This window comes from Otolemur garnettii, unplaced genomic scaffold, assembly GCF_000181295.1.
Source record: "Otolemur garnettii isolate 467f Iridium unplaced genomic scaffold, OtoGar3 scaffold00001, whole genome shotgun sequence".
Taxonomy (NCBI): Eukaryota; Metazoa; Chordata; class Mammalia; order Primates; family Galagidae; genus Otolemur; species Otolemur garnettii.
In genome coordinates, this window is record NW_003852396.1 from 8808434 (window position 1) to 8831319 (window position 22886).

The window sequence follows — 22886 nt, forward strand, 5'->3', positions numbered from 1 at the left end:
AGAACTTAGGTAATTATTTAAAATAATATTTTAATGAATGGGAAATTGTGCAATATCAATGGTTGTTTCTAGAAATTGAATTACAGATGAATTTTTTTTCTGGCTGTTTCTTTATTTTCCAGTTATTCTCTACTGCATATATATTACTTTGAAAAATAGGGGGAAAAGAAGAGGATTTTCCCACTTCTTTTAAACTTCTTTTTTTTTTTTTTTAGCCCAGCAGTATGCTTAAAATCTTCCCCATCCCAGCCCTTTTTTAGATCTTCACTATAAACTTTCTGGCTCCTTACTATTTAGTGAACAAATTCTGGAGAAGTGTGCTCTACCAAGGCTAACATAAAAACGGCTGGCCATGAGTCAAAGACTTTTCATCTGGGTCATTCATTTACTGACCATCATCTATTCATACCGGATTTAGTTTCCTCAGTGGATGAACACATTACCCAGACTGAAGACTCAGTAAATGCGCCTTTGTTTCATTATTGTTCCACATACTTGAAGAGTGAGCTGAATGAGAAGCCCAAAGGATTCTGACTCCGACAACTAAAAACAAGTAGACAATTTTCTTTCTTTGTTTTCAGGTGCTTAGTAAACTTTATCAATAGTTTTTCATTACTTTGGATTAATTTATAGACAGGTATTAATACCAATAATAGGGATTACAGACTAATATACATTTTTTACACATTTTAAATCCTGAAACAAGCTTGAGTTTCTTCTCTGTTCTTCAAACTTCAGGAGAAAGAGGGGCTTTTTATCCTCAATGAAAAATTATATTCATTTTATCCTAGAGTAAAAAAAAGAAAAATTGTGACCAAGTCTGTAAGTGTTTGACTTACTGTTCCCCACAGTACTTCATCTGTAGAGCAGACGGTGAGAGCCACACTGTATGATCTCAGGAGACAGCAAGACCGCTGCTGTGCTTCCCAGCCCCTCACTACTGGAGCACAGCTTCTGGACAAACAGCATCTTCCTGGCCTGGATAGATATGCAGATCTCGGATCCCACCCCAGACCTACGATATCAGAATCCACATTTCAGAAAAATACCCACGTAGGTACTTGCAAGCTTACCAGAGTTAGAAAGCTTTTTGTTTGTTTGTTTGTTTATTACAAGGCACAGAATAAGAAGGAATAATGATAGTAATGAATAATAAAACTTGTTAGTATGAAGAAAGCAGTAGATATTTCCCAGTCTCTTAACTGAAATGTGCTTTACAACTACAATTGTATGGGCTCAGCGCCCATAGCTCAGCGAGTAGGGCACCAGTCACATACACCAAAGCTGGTGGGTTTGAGCCCAGTCTGGGCCTGCTGAACAACAATAACAACTGCAACCACAAAATAGCTGGGTGTTGTGGTGGGCGCCTGGAGTCCAAGCTACTTGGGAGGCTGAGGCAAGAGAATCACTTAAGCCCAAGAGTTTGAGGTTGCTAAGAGCTGTGATGCCAAAGCACTCTATCGAGGGTAACATAATAGACTTTGTCTCAAAAAACAAAAACTACAATTGTATGATCATGATTTTAAATTTAAACTTTAAATGAAGTATATTAGATGTTGGAAAGGTCACAACTACCATGATCAGGAGCAGGAAAAAATGATGGTGAGGTTTGACTGAATTATCTACCCAAAGCACCGTTATGGGGCAAGTTCCTGGAAATCTTACTGTAATCCAGGGAAAACCTCTCTTTCGAAGTGTTAGTTCCAAGATGTATTTAAAATATATAGAGCTTCTCATGCCTTGCTTTTCCTTCTATCACTTAGCTGTCTCAAGCAGGGAAAACCATATACTTTTGAGGAAGAGAAAACATATGTGCGTTAGCATCAAGAAGATTCTGAACATAAAGCAGGCATTCATAGTTTTTCATTACTTTGGATTAATTTGTAGACAGGCATTAATACCAATAATGGGGATTACGGACTAATGTACATTTATAATATACATAATATTCATTCAACATACACTTGCTAGTTCATTCATCCATTGGTCTTTCAAATAGCAATTGAGCACCTGCTGTGCCCGGCCCTGTGCTAAGGGCCAGGTACACAGTGGAATGAAAGAGACGTGGTCACTGCCTTTATGGAGCTTTTGATGGGGTATGAATTACTACTGATAATTTCTGAAAATTACCTGTAGATTTTGTTCTGATGTGTCTGTGCCAAACATCTTCCTTTTCCATTGAAAATGAGAAATGTTTAATTCTTGGTTGTCAGTCTGACTTACACAGATTGATAAATTGTGACTGCATAGCAGATAGTAGCAGTTCCTATCAGAGGGCAAATATGCAGCTGGCAACTTACAGAAATGAAGCTGAGATATATGTCAATAATAGTTACATATTGTAACATGATCACTGTAAGGGGGTGGCCTGGGCTGGGGACAGCTGGCTGGAGGCTGCTAGGAAGATGATGTGGGTGAGTAACAGTGAACAGGAACCAGCAGCAAGACTCTCCTAAGTTGCATGGATGAAAGTAATATAATTATGAGAAAAATCAAACACTGTTCTTATCACATGTCTTCAATTGATGGATTAGGTAATTTATCTGACTTGTATGTCTTCAAATAAAGGTAAATGTAATGGTTTCAATCATAATACATCCATAATATGCATTTAGAAAGCCATTAATCATTGAAGTAAGTTGCTCTGTGAGTTTTCTTGGAATGATGGATTCATCTGCTATAAATGGAACCTAACAGAGTGAGTGGAAAGTTGTCGGGATAAACAGCACATGGCCCAGACTTGAGTTGAATCAGTCATTACTCCAGAACATTGATGTCTTTGTGGATTGTGAGTGTGGTTGCCTCCCAGATTCCTAAAACCCTGCATTCCCCCAAACCCTGGCACTTGTGTCCATTTAACCACAAGTTTGTGACTGTCACTTGTTGCCTGGTGACTAGGTCTTGGGCCTTGTCTTGGAGCTAAGGGCATAGTCTTGGAAGCCAGATGGATATGGGTGTGGTTCCGGCTCCACTACCTCCCAGATCTTAGGTAATGTCTCTATGCCTCAGTTTTCTTACCTGGAAAATGGAGATTATATTTCTGAACTCATATGATTGCGTGGATTAGATATCTATATAAAACACTTACTGTCATGCCTGACACATGGTAAATGGTGGCTATTACTACTTTATTATGGTTAAACCCACGTCTCTATAGCTGATTTCTGTTTGCTACATGAATCCCCTTTGGTAACAAGTGTTTTTGTTTTTGTTTTTAACCTCTTGTCTCAGTTTCTTAGTGGCTGTATTTCCCCCCACTGAATCCATATCCTAGAGGCTGCACTCCTGGCCTCCTGAGGACCCTTTTTCTGTGTGCTACTTTTGCTGAGCTCCCATCTCTCTCCAGGTCCACTAGACACCCTGGCTCCTGGGCCCTGTTTGGCTCAAAGCATAGTAGTGCCTTTGATTCGAAGCGTGGCATCTGGAGACAACCTGCCTTAGTTCAAATCCCAGTGCTTCCATTCACTGCCTATGTGACCCCAGGTATGTTATTCAACCTCTCTGTACCTCAGTTTTCTTATCTATAAAATGAACTATACATGTTTTGTGTAATTGTTATAAAGATTAAATAGAATATTAGGTATTATTGTATATGCTAAGAATCTAGAATAAGCAGTGCTAATAACATTGCTATTATGACTTCTTTCTTGGTTAAGAGCACCGTGCTTAGTTTTTACCCACTTCTCTTTTTTATCCATGGTTATCTCTCAACTGCAGATCACTTTTCATGACTCACACACCCAGCTGCAGGCACCTGGAGTATCCAGACACTGTGCTTCCATAGCAAGACCTCCACCTTCCCTGCATCCTGCAAACATGCCTGGCAGACACTGGCTGTGAGAGTGAGCCTTGAGCGCTCCTTCCTGCCAAAGTTTCTATCTGCTCAGGAATATCTGGCCACTGGCCCAGCCTGGTGACCTTTTTCCTAGAACAGGATGAAAGTAAGGCAGCCGCGCCAAGTAGTTGCCTCGTTCTTCCTTAATTCCTTTATCTCTCTTTCCTCATTCCCACTGTTCTAGATACTCTTCAAAGAAATAAATGTGGATATACTATTAGACACGGGAATTCCACTGTTTTTTGTTTTTTTTTTTTGAGAAAGAGCCTCAAGCTGTCCCCCTGGGTAGAGTGCCGTGGCATTACACTCACAGCAACCTCCAACTCCTGGGCTCAAGCGAGTCTCCTGCCTCCGCCTCCCAAGTAGCTGGGACCACAGGCGCCCGCCACAACGCCCGGCTATTTTTTGCTTGCAGCCGTCATTGTTGTTTGGCGGGTCTGGGCTGGGGATTCAAACCCACCACCTTAGGTGTACGTGGCTGGCGCCTTAGCCAGTTGAGCTATAGGCGCCGAGCCAGGGAATTCTCCTGTTTACCCAAAGGAAAAGACATCATTTTCTCAAAAAGACACCTGCACTCGAATGTTTATCACAGCTCAATTGACCATTGCAAACATGTGGAATCAACTTATGTACCCATTAATTATGAGTGAATTAAGAAAATGCGAACTACTCAGCTGTAGAAAGGAATGAAATAATGTCTTTTGCAGCAACTTGGATGGAACTGCAGACCATTAACTCTAAGTGAACGTTTTTCACTCCATCTCAGGATTGGAAAATTAGCACCACAAGGACTCCCACAATTGGGAGCTAAAGGATGAGCACACAGAGAGAGGCACAAAGATACAGAAAGGCCATGGGGAATCCGGAAGGAGGAGACTAGGTGTACGCGGCACCCTGCCTGGGTGAAAGGCTCGGCTGCAACTTCAATTTCACCTTGCAAATGCAAACAATGTAACTTAATCATATGTACCTTCATATTAAGCCGAGATTTAAAAAAAGAGAGAGAGAAGGAAAAAAAAAGGATAGGGGAGGAAGGGAGGTCTTGGAGGGTAGGGACTTGCCCATTGGGTACAACAAACCCTGTTCTGTGATGGGCTCCCTGAAGGCCCCAACTTAAGCATTGTGCCAGGCAGCCACGTAACAGGAACATTCTTAGCCCTCTTAATATTTTGAAATTTTAAAATAGTCTAAGAGGTCAGGTGCGGTGACTCACACTTGTAAACCTGGCACTTTGGGAGGCCAAGGAGGGAAGATCACTTGGGGTGAGGATTTCAAGAACTGCCTGGGGAACAATGAGACCCCTGTGCAGTTGCAGTGAGCTACGATGACACCACTGCACTTCCGGGCAATAGACTGAGACCCCATCTCAAATAGTCAAGCAAACAAATGGAAAGGTCTTGAGTATAACTCAAAATACAAATTTCTATTGTATCCACCAGGGTAACTTGGTCAGCTAACTGTCACTGTTTGAGTTTCATAAGGACATCATGTGGCTAAACGACAAGTAACTTAAGAGCAACAAGTCAAGGGAAGGTTGAATTCTGATTGAGATTTTTAAACAAAGCATATACCACTGTTTGTAAACTGCACAGTACCCTCAGCGCTTAAGTGGAAGTCAAGGGTATCGTGGTCTTACTTCGCAGCCCTCCGTGTCTTGAATAGTACTTGGCTTGTGGCAGTAAACTGTTTCTGCTTGGCAGTCCTGGCTTCAAGCCTCCCACAGGGAGATTCCTTTTAATGCTCCAGATCCCTTCCAGGGCCACTGTCAATATTAGCAAGAGGATAAGTATTAGCATAATACTTTTTTAGCACAAAGTGATTTTAGAATATTTACTTAGAGATCATTTTCTCAATTATTTGGGTGGAGGTTTATTTGGCATGGTTTATCAAACAACACAAGGTCTTTATCATTTGTTTAATCTTTTATTCAATTTCATTCATTCAATTATTCTCCATGCAATAAACTTCTACAATCTCTTAGATAATTTAATTTGTCCCTAAAATAGATGAAAAGTCAGTTTAGAAATGTACATAACAAAACACAGAAGGATCAAAAATAAATAATAGTTAATACATAGAATTTATTCAGTCAACCTTATCTGACTCTGATTTAATCCTGCAGTAAATGGAAACATTTCCAAAGATAATAGAACCAAAGGTTACCACATTAATTCATCCAGTAGATCCAAGAATCTCCCAAAAGCCATAAAGTCACTGGATCTTACATTTTAAACACCATAGCAAAATACCTGGAAAATGATGTCTGCCTATTGATACATGACAGTTATGCAGGTCTTAAATCCTGATACCGTTGAATAAAGTTTATCTGCACTGGCCTAGAACACTTGTTCAGGTTTTGAGCATAAGTCAACAAACATTTGGTGAATGTCTTACTGGGTAGAAAACTCCAACTCAAGTCAAGTAAGGTGGTGAATTCAGGTTAGTCACATAAATTGTTTGTTTTAATTTCTGAAGCTGCAAACTTTATGACATATATTCTCTACAGATCCAAGGCTGCCCATTGCCATCGTTGTTGACATTTGATCCCTCTCTAGAAAGGGCTCCAAACCAAGTGAACCTTAGACCACAGTCCTTGGGTTCAGAGAAGATGTGGGATTTCAGTACCAGTTCCACTACCTCGTAGTTGCATGACTTTGGGCAGATTATTTAACCCACCTGGTGTCAGTTTCCCCTTCTTTGACATGAGGATAATAATCAGTGTATCTACCTCAAAGGATTATTGCAGGATTTAGATGAGATGGATACACAGTACTTTGTACTTAGTGAATGGTAGCTGTGATTTTGACAGGTGTCCCGATTATACTGTCCAAGTTTGGACTCAATTACCATTTCTAGAAGGATAGTCACTGAACTGACTCACCAAGCTAAATGTCACTTCTTGCCTCTCCCTTCCCTCTCCTAAGCAGAGTAGCTGAGGCTGTCTGTCAAGATTACTTTCTTCCTTCTTAAAGACCTTCTCAAGTAAGTCTCCACAATCTCCTTCTGTCAAAACCTTACAAAGTTCAAGTTGTTCTTTCTTTCTAACCTGAATCTTTCCTTGCTATTCAATCCACTTTTCTCTTCTATCCTGTACAGAGACAGAAAAGGGCTGTTTCCCAGCCTTTGGGTAATAGACTCTCAAATTTAGAAGCCCATAAACATTTACTGAACAGCCCCTGTGCATGACACCCTGTAGGAAACAAGAAAATAAGACTTAGGTTTGTTCATGCTGTGGGAAGAGCCAGTGAAACGGAAAACAGTTCAAAATTAGAAAGAATTGTACAGACAAACCACACCAAATTAGATAGAGGAATAATTGTACTCGTCTAATTTAACTGTGCTCTTCAGATGCAATCTCAGGAATAGCTAGAAGTTTTTAACTCAGTTGGGAAAATACCTAAAATATAAATGCACTCAGACACGTACAAAAAACTCAAAACAAAATATAATTATTGGCTATATTCAAAGATAGAGGTTGCTGGAAAAAAATAGTTCAACTTTGATTTGATCTCATGTTTGGTGAAGTTATAGAAGGTAAAATATTCAGCTGAAGAAAAAGGAATCTAGAAAGGAGCATAGATGCCTTTTTAGGCAGCTGCTGCTTTTAAGAGCGACTTAACTCCCACACAGCTCTGTGCATTCCAGGAGGAAGCAGGAAGACAAAAGTGCAGAGCTGAACGATCCTGGCATCCCTCCCCTCCAAAGGAAAAGGGCAGCAGGACAAGGAGAGACTCAAAGAAAAGAATCAAATCTCTTCGCACAGCTCAGAATCTTCTAGAGACTCCTCACTTCCCTTCTCAGGCCCTTATCCCCTTCTACTCTTCTTAGGTGTTTTCTTAAATCCTAAATTTAAAACTTACTAAACCATGACTGTATGTCAGTTTTAGCCAATGGGACTTTCCTGGTCTCACATGGAAGGTAAACTCACGCTTTAAAAATATGTCAGCTGCAAACAACGAACATCAGAACTTGAAAAGCTAGTTTAAAGCCATATTGTCTATGTTTCCCTTGTGTAAACACAGATTGACTAGAAAAAGAAAAATGTAAGTAATTTTAATTTGTGTTTTTGACTCCTAAACTCTGTAATTATCCTGATATGCCTTTGCTGTCTGGTAAATTCCTCATATATGGTAGGTGCAGAAAATGTTGTTGTTGAACAAAATAATGAATAACAGGCTCGGCGCCTGTGGCTCAAGCAGCTAAGGCGCCAGCCACATACACCTAAGGTGGCGGGTTCGAATCCAGCCCGGGCCGCCAAACAACAATGATGGCTGCGACCAAAAAATAGCCAGGCATTGTGGCAGGCGCCTGTGGTCCCAGCTACTTGGGAGGCTGAAACAGGAGACTCGCTTGAGCCCAGGAGTTGGAGGTTGCTGTGAGCAGTGAAGCCATGGCACTCTACCCAGGGGGACAGCTTGAGGCTCTATCTCAGAAAAAAAGAAAAATAAAAAAAGTAATGCATAACCAAACATCCATACTTGCTCAGTGACATTTTTTGTTTTCTAATTTTATATTTAACATAATAAATAGACCAAGCTAAAAATTAAGTTTCCATGTGTTAAGGCACATATAGACATAAATTATGAATTTGCAGTATACTTTTGAAATTCACTGGAAAAGGAAATGTGGTGTAAAGGGAAAACTATTAAATTTCATTAATCGAACTTTTCATGACTACTACAAACTCTGCAGGGTTAAGCCAGAAAGATACAAAACCCCTTGCAATATAAAACATTAAATGAATGTTGATATATTTCTGCAAAGGCCCCTGTAGAAGTTCTTCGAAATGTTGAAACAGTTTTTAAATAAACAATAAAATAAATGCACTGGTTCCAAATGAGGTTTCTAACGAGCCCAACTTTTTCTTGTAAGTTGTAAGAAGAAGAAAATCTTTAAGGAATTACTGAAAATATATAAGCTAAATTCTTCCTGAGCTAAGAATAAGCTAATTCAGAACATTAGCTAAATTCTTCCTTATCCAGAAAGTTCTGTTTTCATCTGATTAGAAGATCTGATCAGAAAATTGCATTTCTATTTTTTCGGGATGATAAGAACCTTTTCCAGCAGATCCGGGCCCTCTGTCCTTATCTCATAGGAATGTGTAAAGCCTTTAAAACCTGAAGTTACAGAATCTATTCTCAACTAGGCTCAAATAATTCCTCTATGCCACTTCCAGTGGACGGTATAAGAAAGCAGCCCAGACAGTCTCCATTTTATATGAAGGATATTTGAAAAGATTGCTTAGAGAAATGAATTTTTATAAACCAAATGATATTTCTTATTCACTTAGACTCTCATATAAAAGTATAGAGTAAGAATAGTAAAATTTTATAAAAGAAATGCATAAACCAGCTTCTATGTATTCTTTGAAAACAATAAAGACAAACTTAAATATAATAGTATAGACTTGGGAAAAATTTTTAATCAATAGGGAAATAATAAATTTAGGCTAGGTTTCCCAGCAGTAATTTGGTAGGTCATTCTGTATCCATTCATAGAGTTCAAAATAGACGTTAACACCTTCCTTGAATATATTCTATGAGCAAATTTGACCATTTGATTGGTCTCTCCTTTTGTACGAATAGCTGATATGAGGAGGCCCAAGAAGTGTTTCTGTAGCTGGTTTAGAAATGAAAAGTGGTCATATAGTCATGGAGTCTGAAATGATGCACCTGCAGTGTCTCTCTTAGGAATTCTTAGTGAATTGGAACCTCACCTCCAGGTTGTCCAACCATCCTCCACAGAACATATCAAGTTCTCTGTCCTGTCTTCTAGTTCTTTTTATTTCTTCTAGAAATTGCTGGCACCCAAGAATATTATAATAAAAATTTGACAATTTGAAGAGCAAGAAACATGCATCTAGTAATCATTGAGAAGGAATTCTCACATGAAACATCAATGAGAGTTGTCAATGCCCAGACCTTGTAATTCATACAGTCCTTTTTGTGGGAATAAATCTTTGCATGATCTGACCTATTCAAATGAATTAGATCCTCCCAGGTCAGTCATTTGCTAGGTGGGGCTCCTGGACCAGCACAGCAATATCACTTAGGAACTTGGTAGAAATGCCAAATTGTTGGGGCCTACCCCAGCCCTACTGAGCTAGATAGCTAGGGTTGGGGCCTAGTAATCTGCTTTTAACAAGCTTCCAGGTAATTCTGATGCCTAAAGTTTGGGAACTATCGTTATCGGTCATACATGTGTTGATAAAAATCTAAGATGTTCTTGTGTTTCTCAGGCACTTGGAAAAAGTATAACTCATGTGTAAATAAAAATAACTCCACCCTCCCCCCAAAAATAGGATAGCAACGCACACGTCATAAGTACCTTTTAGCTCATTTTTTCTAAATATAAAGGTTCACTGGACATAGGCAAAATAATTAAAAGATAGCTCAAGAATTGCCCAAGAACTCATTTTTTCTTTTAATAGTTACAATTTTGTAATACATAAAATAATCATCCTGTCGTCAAATAGGCAATTTCATGTTCATTTCACAAAGATACTCCATTTGTCACTGCAGTTACCTGTAGATGGATTTTTAATGTGGCATTCATCTCGCTTAATATAAAGTTCTTCTTCCATTACTTCCTTAATTCTCTTATGTGGTTCACAATATAAAAATTTCTTCCCTATAAAGGCATTAACAAAATTAGTTATTTATCATAAATTCTGCCCAAACTTCTACTCATTGCACCTACTTGAATAACTCTTTTTTAAAAAAAAAAAGACGTATTATTCCACACAAATGTCAGACAATTTGCCCTGTAGACTCTGTCTTAGAAAGATCTCTTTCTTTAGAACTTTGGTTCTTTGTGGACTTCATACTTTTATGTAATTCCTAGACTTGCAGGGTAAGTTTCAGGTATCTCTTTTATATATTATGAAGAAATATATAGAAATATATGCGGTTTTGTCATTCGCTTCAAAAAAACGTTCACTCACTTATTTGAGAAGTTATTAATAAAGACCTTCTGTACCAGGCATTTTGCGAGGGGCCGTGCAGAGCAGTCAGAGAGACAGATGTACCCAGGGAGCTTGCAAGTCAGATACTGAAACAGAGCACAATCAGCACTTTTTTCTCTCAGCATTTTGAAATTATTATTTTAGAAGATTAAATGTAAATTTGAATAGTGAACCACTGGCCTCTGATGCTGGCCCTATAGGACATTACTAGTACAGTCAAGGACTAGACGATTTGTTCTAAACAGCTTAGCTACATTTCCTCTATCCACCCCAGGGGTCAGAACTCTGGAGAAACAAAGAGCTCTGTGCTGTCTGGTCTTACCTGCTGCTCTAATCTCTCTGCCAGCCTCGTTCTCTCATAGCTCCAGCCCCGTGGCCCTTCTGTGCATTCCCATCTTTTGTACAAGCTATTTTTGCTTGCTGGACCGCTTTTCTCCTAAGTTTTTGCCTTTATAACTAATACTCAAGTTTTATGCATTGACTCAAATGTCAGTTCTTTAGAGAAACTTTGTCTGACTCCACAATCTAGAAATGCCTTTTTCTCACAGTATCCACCTTTTTTCTTTAATAATTTTGCTTATTGCAGTTTGCATGCAGCTTCCTTTCACTTATATACAATTGCTGTGTGGCTATTAGTTCTAACAGCCACCATAAGGACAGGAGTGTTGTGTTTTCAGTTCTTTAGAGTCCTAGAACAGAGTTTGGCATAATAACAGCAACAAATTTTTTCAACAAATGTGTGTTCAGGTAAAATTAAACACTTAAACAGAGCTCTAAGTGAAGACTGTCCCATGTCTGCAGTGCAAGCTGTGAATGTCAGAGAATCAGTAGGTCTAGTCTCAGTACCCAAAAGTTCAATTCAAGGCACCATGAACAACACAAACCAAATACTTCAGTTATTTAAGATTTTAAAGTGAAAAAGACGTATCTTTTTCAAGCGTCTTATCTTTTCCAGACTAACGAATAAAGAACACAAGTGAGTCAATTTCATAGGGACGCAGACTGGCGCAAGTGGGACAAGAGACTTGCTGCTTCTGGCAGTGATCTTGGGTCATTCCTGGCCACGAAGACACAAACACACCTTTAGACAAGGCCAAGGTAGAACTAGATACTTGTACAGGTGTCCAACCTTCCACCTGTGGGCGGCATGCAGATTATTTGAGGAGTGTTTTGTTCATCTTGGGGTGTTGGATATTGCAAAAATATGGATATCATGAAATGTACGCAGGGACTTTTGCTTTTGCTCATCAGCTTTTGTTAGTGTTTGTGTATTTAATGTGTGGCCCACGGCAACTTTTATTCTTCCAATGTACAGCACAAAAGAAAAAGGGTGGAACACTCTGGGTCTTAAAGTTTAGGGTCTCATTCTTGTTTCCCAAAATTTGGGAGTCACAAATAAAAGATGAGATCAGCATTACTGAGGCCTAACTTTGATTTAATCTTTTTCTGTCAAATCATGATCTTCAAGCAGAAAAAGGTTTAACAAACTTGGCTAACAAGGAAGCAAAGCTTATAACAGGATGGCAGAGAGGAAGAGACCACCTGCTCTAAATTCAGGCTTCCTTGACATGTTTCAGCTCTGCTGCTAAGAAAATTGACAGAGGAAATCACTCAAAGTCACTTGGGGGACTGTGAAAATTCAGAGTTACACTGGGCAAATATAGAAAGGAAGGAAGGGAAGGAAGATAGGAGAGAAAGAGAGAAAATTCTGAGAACTATAACATAGCAGCTCCATGTTAATCTTCACCAACATTTTGAGTGGATTGGTCAACAGATGGCTTGACAGTGATCAGTGGTCACCTAAGAAGGACTGCTGAGAACAATGTTATTCCAGACTTTCTTTTGGAACATTATTTCAGGGTTTCTTTTATGGAGCGCTAATAACAATTGCTGCAATTTACTGAATGCTACCATGCCCTAGGCATCTCGCACACATTACTCTTCCTCTTTACTGTTGTTGTTTCACAGTGACCTCTGGGCAAGTATAATTATTTCTGTTTCATAGTTGAGAAAGTAGCTTCCTGATGTCATAAAATTAAAGTTGTGAAAATGAAAAGCAGTACTTAGGGGACTCTCCTAAGCCTCAGGGTTACTCAAAGTAGTTCATAGTTTACAACCCATAATTATAGTCCTACCACACTATGCTAATCAGATCATACCTAGAATGCCAGGTCAGTGATTTAAATAACTGGAGAATGTTGGAAGAGGACAGCCAGCATGGGGAGTGAACTACAAATGATTTCAAAAGTGATATTGAATCCATTAAAGATTCAGTTGGTCCTCAAATAGCTGCTATTATGTAATTCAAGGATGTTTATATAGGAAAGGATCATACTTTATCTGTGTATGTGTTTTGAGAGCAGGTCTGTGACTGCAGAATAGAAGCTGTAGAGACTGAAGACCTTTCCAATTATAGACTTTTGAAAATTGAATGAGTATGTTGCCTGGATGTGAACAGCCTGTCTCTACTTAGCCTAGGGCCCTAAACAAAAGGTTCTCAGGGAGGCTAAGGCAGAAACTCTTTGCACACCCCCCTCCCCCGTAGACTTTGTGAGCTTGTGGAAATTTGGACATCTGCCTTAATTTATTATTCCTTTCTCTGCAACTTGCCCAACGCTGGGCATGTGGTAAATAATCACTACATGCTGAATTAATGAGTGATTAATTCCACCTTTTACTCCTAGAGCCATAGGACTAGAGAACATTCAGACACTAGCATCTTTAATAGAAAAGTTACCCAACAGAATTTTAAATAGGAATACAGAATCTCCATTACCTAAATATTCTGAATTCAGTTTCTCTAAGTAAGGCCTCTGCATGCTACAAAAGAAACAGAGGTGTCACAGTCATACTGGAGCTCATGCTGAGGGAAGAGGCCCCTTGCTCCAGGAGGCAGTGGTTCTGAGACTCCTTAATGAAGTCTCGGGAGATAGAAGTGTGTGGTCCACCAAAGCAGAAGTATTGAGGCCTTCAGCCCGCCTCTCCCTTGGGGGGCCCTACAGTGCAGAGAATGCCAAGGGACCGGAGGCTGCCCTCCAGAGAGGCAATCAAGGAGGACTGCAGACTTGCTCCATTCCTGGCCCATTATTTTCACCATCATTCCTTAGCACCTACCCCAGACCTTGGGGCACAAGAGGCTGTGAAATGCCTGTAAATTCAGGACACAGTATGGATGAGCAAATTACAACTATGCCAGTTGTCACCGTGTACCAGAACTGTCTTTACTTCTTTGAATATTGTTAGTATGACTGGCAGGGCAAAGAGAAAACAGTAGTATGTCAAAATGTGGCCCATAATTGTGAGATTCTAAGGGAATCAGGTAATATTTGACGGACTGAGAGTCCAAGAAACAAGTGCTGAAATGTTTTAAGTATTTCTCCAGCACTGACTAACTGTGGCAAGTCGCTTCCTTTCCTCTAGTCCAGACCTCAATTTTCTGATGTGTAAAATGAAGAAACTGACGAAATGATGTGCCTATTTCCACGTTTGCCTATATACGCACGCAAGCACATATACATTCACACATAAATGTATACTTACATAAATGCGTGCTCATGTATTATATATATATAAGTGTGTGTGTGTGTGTGTGTGTTTTAATCCCTTCCCGTATAATGCCACTACGTACAATGCTTAAGTCCTCTTAAGCAGGAAATGATGCCCAGACTCTCAGCTCAGGCAGACTTTTGTGAAAGTGGGCTTGGGGACCAGATGCTTTCTGCCACAGTGCCACCCTCTCCCAGCAAGCCCTCAAGGCCTGATCCCGCCTCACTCCGTCTCCGCGTCTACCCCTAGCCTCAGAGTCTGCAGCAGCAGGGGCTGAACTCACACTGTTTGTCGGGTTCCCGCGGGCAGCCCCGGCCTGGTTCTCCGCGCGCCCCGCACCCCAGCGCCGCGGGCTGCCCAGGCTGCTCCCTGTCGCGACCCGCCTGGGACACCGTCACAGCCTCCTCCACCCTCATGCCCCGCGCTCTTCTGCGCGGCCCCGGGCTGTCGGCCTGCTCAGCTCAGCCACACGCGTCCCGGACCAAGAGGCGTCTCCGGTTGCCATAGTGACTGCGGAGCCTCCCCGCCCCCAGCCGCCCTCCGCGCGCTGCTCCGCGGCCCCAAGGGGCCTGCGCGCTCTAGAAGGTAAGCAGGGGCGGTTACTGGGCAAAGCTCCGGACTTTCGTTAATTTCTCCTTGATTTCGCCTACCAGCTCCGCTAAAGAGACCTTACTGTTCCCAGATAAAGAAACTGAGATTAAAGAACTAATGGAATTGCCCAAGGCCACGCAGCTGGGAAGTAAGTGCCACCGTTGGAATGTGGACTCAGAACTAAGTCTGGCGCCACAGCCGGGACAATAGATGGCCCCCAACAGAAGGCGAATTCAAGGCACGGTCGCCGGTGTCACGCCCGTGAGCGTGAGGTCCTGCTCCCTGCCCCCACCCCACACACAGACACACACACACACACACACACACACACGCACACGGCATGTGAGTGAATAAACGTTGAGGATTTCCAGCTTTTGGATTGTAAATTATTATTGTTGTTAAGCAATGGTTTTAGTTTCCAAACACTTTTGTGTTCACAATTTATTAATATTTCAATCCATATAATAACTAATTTTACTGATGAGGGAATCAGATTCAGACAAAACTGATTTGAAGAGCAAGTAGGAAAATCCAGACTTTAATATGGAGAATGAGGTTGCTTGTGTTTGTTTTGGTTTTTGCAGTCATTTAAAAAAGCGAATTATGTTGTGGTGTTAATTTTATGAAAGTTAAATGTGGATGACTTTACAGAGCTAAATAGTTCTACAGAGCTGGTAATCAAATACAGAAGACCCATCTGCCTCCACTGCACCCCCGAGACAAACCACTTTTCTTTTGGCTGATAATTTAGTTATATTACTACTTATATATAACTTATATTACTACTTTTTATGTTTTTTAAATTTAGGTGTCATGTTGATTTCCTACAGGATATTAGATTTAGCCTTTTTTAATGCTCTCTACATTTTAGAGACTTACTGCTCCCTCCTACTACCATGACAGATAAACTGAAATTCGGGCTACAGCAATATTTAATGTTTACATTACTATAACTATATAAAGGTTGAGCTATATCGTATTCGTAATGTCATATGATCATTTTCCCTGTCTGTACAACCTTCTAGTTGTCTGAAGTTAATAATCATCTTGTTTTTTAATTTGCTTGGTTGTTAATGTCCTTATCTAGTTAATTTCCGAACTCTTTCTCTTTGAGTAAACTCTCTTAATTGTGCAAACGCAAGAGGAAGTCTATCAATTTCATCTTTTGGAAAAAGCCCCTTCCACAAGAACTCCTGATCTGTCCCAGTCTGGCCTGGCTCCTCTCTAGGCCTGTGGTTCCAAAGCTGTTGTCTAAAGATGTCCCTTTACCATGCTGCCTCTCTTTGCATTGGACCCTTGATTTTGTGGATCTCATCGTTTTTCTTTTCTAGTTTACTCACTTACTTGCTGGAGGATATGTTCAGTAGCTTTGTGAGAAATGCTGTGTGAGAGGTAAAATGTCCACACCTTTATAGATCTGAAGATGTCTTTATAAAATGAAATGTCTCCATTTGTCTCTCCTAAAGTGGAGGTTTGGGTAGGTAAAAGCTATAAATTGAAAATAATTTTCCTCAGATTTTTTCACTCAGTGCAGTGTTGTCTTCTGGCACCTCCTGTTGCCATGGAGAATTTTGCTGTCATTCTATTCTTGATCTCTGCACAGAACCTGTTTTCTTCTTTCTGGGAATGCAGAGGATCTGCTCTTCATCCACATTGTTCTGAAATTTCATGACCTTGATAAAGGTCAGTTTTTCATACATTTTGCTGGGCACTCAGTAGATAATTTCAATCTAGAAACTAAATCCACGCCTTCTCCTGCAGACCTTCAGTGGACCCAGAGTTTCAAAGTAATTACATCAGACAGATTCTGTCAGTGCAATTGTTGTTTAGGCAGGGAGAGAGATTCTGGTTGCATTCTACCCTCCCCTCCACCTTTTTTTGCAGTTTTTGGCTGGGGCTGGGCTTGAACCTGCCACCTCTGGCATATGGGGCCAGTACCCTACTCCTTTGAGCCACAGGCACCACCCTACCCTTCCCTTTTTTAAGAGTTCTTTCTGGCACTCTTTATTTATTTTTCTTTTATTTATTATGAGGGTACAAATTTTTAGATTACATTATTCTCACTTTCAAGGTGAAGTTGCAGTTGTAAAAGAACCTCTCACCCAGGGGGCGTGGTATACACCCAAGCATTTTGCCCATTAGGTGAGATCGCCAAATGCTGGCCCTCCTTCTGCCAGTCGTCCTCCCCCTCCCCTCTCAGTCCTCCCCCACACCCCGACCAGACTGTATTGTGTGTTATTGTTCATGTGAGTATGGAATTGTTCATATATTGGTTCATTGAGTATTGAGTCTATTGGATATTTATTTTGCCATTCTTGTGATACTTTACTAAGAGGAATGTGTTTCAACTCTATCCAGGTAAACATAATACATGTAAAGTCTTCATCTCTATTTTTTTTTTTTTTTTGAGACAGGGTCTCACTTTGTCACTCTCAGTAGAGTACTGTGGTGTCACAGCTCACAGCAACCTCAAACTCTTGGGCTCAAGCGATTCTCTTGTCTCAGCCTCCCAAGTAGCTGGGACTACAAGCACCCACCACAGTGCCCAGCTATTTTTAGAGGCGAGGTCTCACTCTGGCTCAGGCTGGTCTCGAACCTGTGAGCTCAGGCAATCTACCTGCCTTGGCCTCCCAGAGTGCTGGGATTACAGGCATGAGCCACCAAGCCCAGCCTCCATCTCTGTTTATGGCTGAATAATATTCCATGGTATACATATACCACAATTTGTTGATCCATTTATGTAAATTCATATTTCTATCTATTGTCATTTTTCTTCTGCCTGAAGAACTTCTTTTAACATTTCTAGTAGTGATTGCTAGTGAATTTTTTTCAGGTTTTATATCTTGAGAAAGTCTTTTTCCCCCCTTTTGCTTTTGAAAGATAATTTTGCTAGGTGTGAAGTTTTAGATTGATGATTTTATCTTTCTGTAATTTAAAATTGCTGCTCCACTAGCTTCTCATTGGCCTAGCTTCTGTTGAAAATTCTATTGTCAGCATTGTCTTTCTTTTTCTGTAAATATGTCTTTTCTTTAGCTGCATTTAAAATTTCTCTTCACCTTTGGTTTTGAGCAGCTTGATTATGATGTGTCTTGGTATTGTTTTCTTTGTTTTTTGTGCTTGGAGTTTGTTGAGCTTCTTGGGTCTATGGGGTTCACAGTTTTCAACGAATTAGGAAATGTTTTAGACATTACATTTTCAATATTTTTTCCTGTCTTCCTCACCCTCTTTCACACACTTTATCTGTATGTTAGGGTGCTTGAAGTTGCCCCACGGCTCACTGATGCTCTTATATCTCTCTGTTTAACTTTATATAGTTTCTGTCCTTATGTGTTTAAGGTTACTAAGTTTTCTTTGCAATCTTAATCTATCATTAGTTCTATAGTAATGAAAACTAATGTCTTTTATATATCTACTTACCACTTTTTGTTGTTGTTTTTGAGACAGAGTCTCACTTTGTTGCCATTGGTAGAATGCTATGGTGTCATAACTCACAGCAACCTCAAACTCTTGGGCTCAAGTGGTTCTCTTGCCTCAGCCTCCCAAGTAGCTGAGACTACAGGCACCTGCCCAGTGCCTGGCTATTTTTAGAGACGTGGTCTCACTCTGGCTCAGGCTGGTCTTGAACCTGTGAGCTGAAGCAATCCACTCACCTGGGCCTCCCAGACACTACGTTTTTGGAACATATGGAATATAGTTATAATAACTGCTTTAATGTCCTTCTCAGCTAATTCTTTCTTTTTTTGTTATTGTTGAGACAGAGTCCCACCCTATGCCCTGTGCAGAATGTAATGGTATCATAGCTCACTGCAACTTCAGACTCGTCTGTGGGCATCCCACTGTCTCAGCCTCTGGAAGCTGCTGCTTACAGGTACTCATCTCAGCGCCCAGATGGTTTTTTCATTTTTTTAGGAGTTGGGGTCTCACTGTTACTCAGGTAAGTCTTGAACTCCTGAACTCAAGCAATTCTTCCTCCTCAGCCTCCCACAGCGCTGGGATTACAGGCGTGAGCCACTGCGCCCGGCCTTCTCTGCTACTTCTAATGTGTGTCAGTTCTGGCTCTGTTTCAGTTGGTTAATGGTTGGCACTTGTCTGCTTGTCTGCTTGTCTGCATGCCATGAAATTTTTGATTGGTTGTCCAGTGTCTTGAAAACTCTTGTTTCCTGTATTTTATACATTTCTTACTGACTATTTCAGATAAGAGGGCATATTCATCCCTGTTCCTCCATTTTGGGAAGAAGTGGAAGCCTGTGTGCCTTGCATTAAATTAATACATTAAAGTATTTGGGGGAAGAGAATGACATGGTCAGATAAGTGACTTAGAAAGGGGAGTAAGATGAAGATGGGAAATACTGCCAATGATGGACTGTTAGAATGCTGTTTTTCACACCGGTCTGTTCTCTTCTTGCATCTATGGGCCCAGCTCAGTTCTAAGCACATAGAATGGGTCTAGATGAAATGAATTGAATGAATGAATGAAGATCCTTTCTGCTGGAATCTTCACTGGAATTTTAGAAAGGGAGGCTGGAAAATGTAGAAGAAAATTCTTTATTTCTTAATCATGGTTAAGATGTTTAACTAATTGATTAAGAACAAATTCCTTGTTTTATAGAGTCTCAATTTTCCTGTTTGCAACTTGGAGAGTATAACTACTTAATGGAACTGACGTAAGTATTAAATGACACTGTATGTAAAACACACAGTACAACTGAATGTACTCTTTAAAAGAGTGAATTTTATCCCAATAAAGCTGTTCATACATACAGTGTAGTGCCTGGCATATGATAGGGATTCAACATGTTATTATTATTATTATTCAACATATTATTATATATATATATATTCTTTTTTTGAGACAGAGTCTCACTATGTTGCCCTCCATAGAGTGCCATGGTGTCACCACTCACAGCAACCTCAAGATTTTGGGGGGCTTAAGTGATTCTCTTGCCTCAGCCTCCCAAGTAGCTGGGACCACAGGCACTCACCACAACACTTGGCTATTTTTTTGTTTGTAGTTGTCATTGTTGTTTGGCAGGCCTGGGCCAGGTTTGAACCCGCCAGCCCCAGTCCATGTGGCCAGTGCCCTAGCTGCTGAGCTACGGGCGCTGAGCCAATTAATATTATTATTAATCCCACTGTACAAATGAAGAAGCAAGTTCAGAGGGGACGTGAATCAGACTAGCCTAATAGGTCTTAGCGTCCTGCACAACTGCAGACTCTTCCTCAGTCTCCACCGCTTACTCACATTTTCTTAAAGTCCAAGTGAAAAGTCAACAAAAAGGTACAATTTTTTCCTGGAATTTGCTTCTTTCTAGATGTTTACAAAGTGCTTAAGAATTTCCCTTTGGTGCTCCTATTTCACTCGTGTCTCAAAAAATTGTTGTTTTTCATAGAATTTTAAACTCTTAAAATGAGAAGAACTCTGACAGAGCCTCTCCCTTAGTCCTGGGAAAACTGGAGAGCAGAGCAATGACAGTCTCCTTCTCGGTGCTTTTCCTCATCCACTCGAAACTCCTCCAGATTTCTATTACCTACTTCTGCAAATGGTTATTTTTCTTTCCTTATGTCTCTATTGATTGTTTCTTTTGAAAAACATATGAAATTCTTCCCTCTGCCATGCTGTGTAACTCAACTTTATATCATTCTATTTCTTTTCCTTTGTGGTCTGTTTTTCTTGACGAAATAATACACCCTGGGGCTTTAGTTGCTCACACCAAACTCAGTTGTTAATTTCTTATAGTCTGGTCTGTTGAATTTGTTCACATGCAAGTCACCCAGTAACTCTGAATTTCCAAATCAAATTGTGCTTTCCCGTGTCTCTTGACCACTCTAATAGCATTTGACAATGTTTTATATTCCATTTTCCTGGAAAATTTCTTCTTAGTTTCCAAATGGTTCATTTTCCTGGCTTCCCAGTCATGTCTTTAGAGGTTATGTTCCCACTCCTATCCCCATCTTTCCAGAATTTTTAATTCATCAAATTCTATCAGGTACTCTCCTTGAGCTTGGCTCTTCTCTCTCCTTTCACACTATTTCATTCAACTCTAAAACTTCATCGCCTTGAGGCTGTGCCTCTTAAATGCCTAGAGCAGAGATTCTCAACCTGTGGGTTGCAGATTTAGGAAGGTTGAGAACCACTGGCCTAGAGATTATATCTGAACATCACAGAATCACAAAACTTTGGAGCAGGGAGAAGGTTGGAGATCATCCAGTTTAATAGATTTCAAACTGTTACCCAGTACTCAAGAGATTTCTGGAGGGAGAACAGACAGGCCTCGTTCATTTAATATACAGCTGAATACACAGCAATGAACAAACATACTGAACTCCCTAACTTTATATTGCTGAGCTCACATTCTGGGCAAGATTTGATTTGAAGAGAATTACTGGTGTGTGTGTGTGACTCTCACTCAACATGTTTGAAATGAATTTATCACCATTTCTACCTCGCTGCATTATTGCCAACATACTTCAGCTTTTGCAGAACACTTCACCTGTTGAAAGTCCAAATGGCCGAAATAATTTCTTTTTTTTTTTTTTTTTTTTTTGAGACAGAGCCTCAAGCTATCCCCCTGGGTAGAGTGCGGTGGCATTACAGCTCACAGCAACCTCCAACTCCTGGGCTCTAGCGAGTCTCCTGCCTCCGCCTCCCAAGTAGCTGGGACCACAGGCGCCCGCCACAACGCCTGGCTATTTTTTGGTTGCAGCTGTCATTGTTGTTTGGCGGGTGCGGGCTGGGGATTCGAACCCGCCACCTTAGGTGTACGTGGCTGGCGCCTTAGCCGGTTGAGCTATAGGCGCCGAGCCCAAAATAATTTCTAAGGCATTATTCTAAATGACTCATACTCAATGTATCTTTACATCCTTATCTACCATGGGTTTATATAATTTTAAATGAAAAATACTTAAATTTCATAAAGCTATTTTAACATTATGTTCTTAAGTTTTATAAAGAACCAAAAGAATAAAAGTGAAGAAATGTTTTTGAATTTTAATTGAAACTATTTTTACAGATGCTGTTCATTTTGTTGAATGTCATTTGAATCAGTTCTCACAGAATGGATTTCTCTAAAACTAGCTTTATCAGAAATGGTTAAGCTATGCCTAAAATTCTTACAGATGTTAGAAAGATATTAAGATATTTTAAATAATATGATACTAGAAAGTTTAACAATTTAGATATAATAGAGAAATTACTTAAAAATCATAGCTTTCCCAAATAAATATAAGAAAAAATATAATCTTAATAGAAATAGTTATAAAAATATGATGAATAAAGATGTTAAGTTCAAAATTAAAACCTATTCTGGCTCTGCACTGGTAGCCCAGTGGGTAGGGCATTGGTCACATACACCAGGGATGGCAGGTTGAAACCTGGCCCAGGTCAGTTAAACAACAATGACAACTACAACAACAACAAAAAATTGTTGGGCGTTGTGGCAGGTGCCTGTGGTCCCAGCTACTTGGGAGACTGAGGCAAGAGAATTTGTAAGCCCAAGAGTTTGAGGTTGCTGTGAGCTGTGATGCCCCAGCACTCTACTGAGGGCATGATAGTGAGACTCTGTCTCAATTAAAAAAAAATTAAAATCTATTCTACAAAGAACATTTCAAGCCTCACTGGTGAATTCTCCCATACATTTAAGAATGAAATAACACCTCCCAAATCTGAAACCTCCAAAATCCAACCTCCAAAATCTGAAAGAACATAATGAAAAAGGAAAATTACAGGTCAAACTCTCATGAAGATCAATTCAAATATTAAACAAAATGTTAGCAAATTTAACCCATGTTAAAAAATAATACATGTGATCAAGGTGTGATTGTCATAGGAATGCAAATTTGTTTAAGATTTGAAAATAAAGCTGTATAATTTATACCATTAAAAAAAGAAAATATGGCTCAGCGCCTGTGGCTCAAGCGGCTAAGGCGCCAGCCACATACACCTAAGGTGGC

The 22886-nt window shown here is 40.1% G+C and overlaps 1 protein-coding gene across 1 annotated transcript; it reads right to left on the bottom strand.

Moving 5' to 3' along the window:
* Nucleotides 1-551: 551 nt before the first annotated feature.
* On the bottom strand, nucleotides 552-14761 carry CUNH11orf97 (chromosome unknown C11orf97 homolog). The gene is made up of 4 exons (XM_003781332.2): nucleotides 14629-14761; nucleotides 10361-10465; nucleotides 5472-5597; nucleotides 552-787 (listed from the first exon to the last, which is right to left on the bottom strand). The coding sequence occupies exons 1-4, from the start codon at nucleotides 14759-14761 to the stop codon at nucleotides 783-785; spliced, it is 369 nt and encodes a 122-aa protein (XP_003781380.1). The 3' UTR covers nucleotides 552-782.
* Between the last annotated feature and the right edge of the window lie 8125 nt (nucleotides 14762-22886).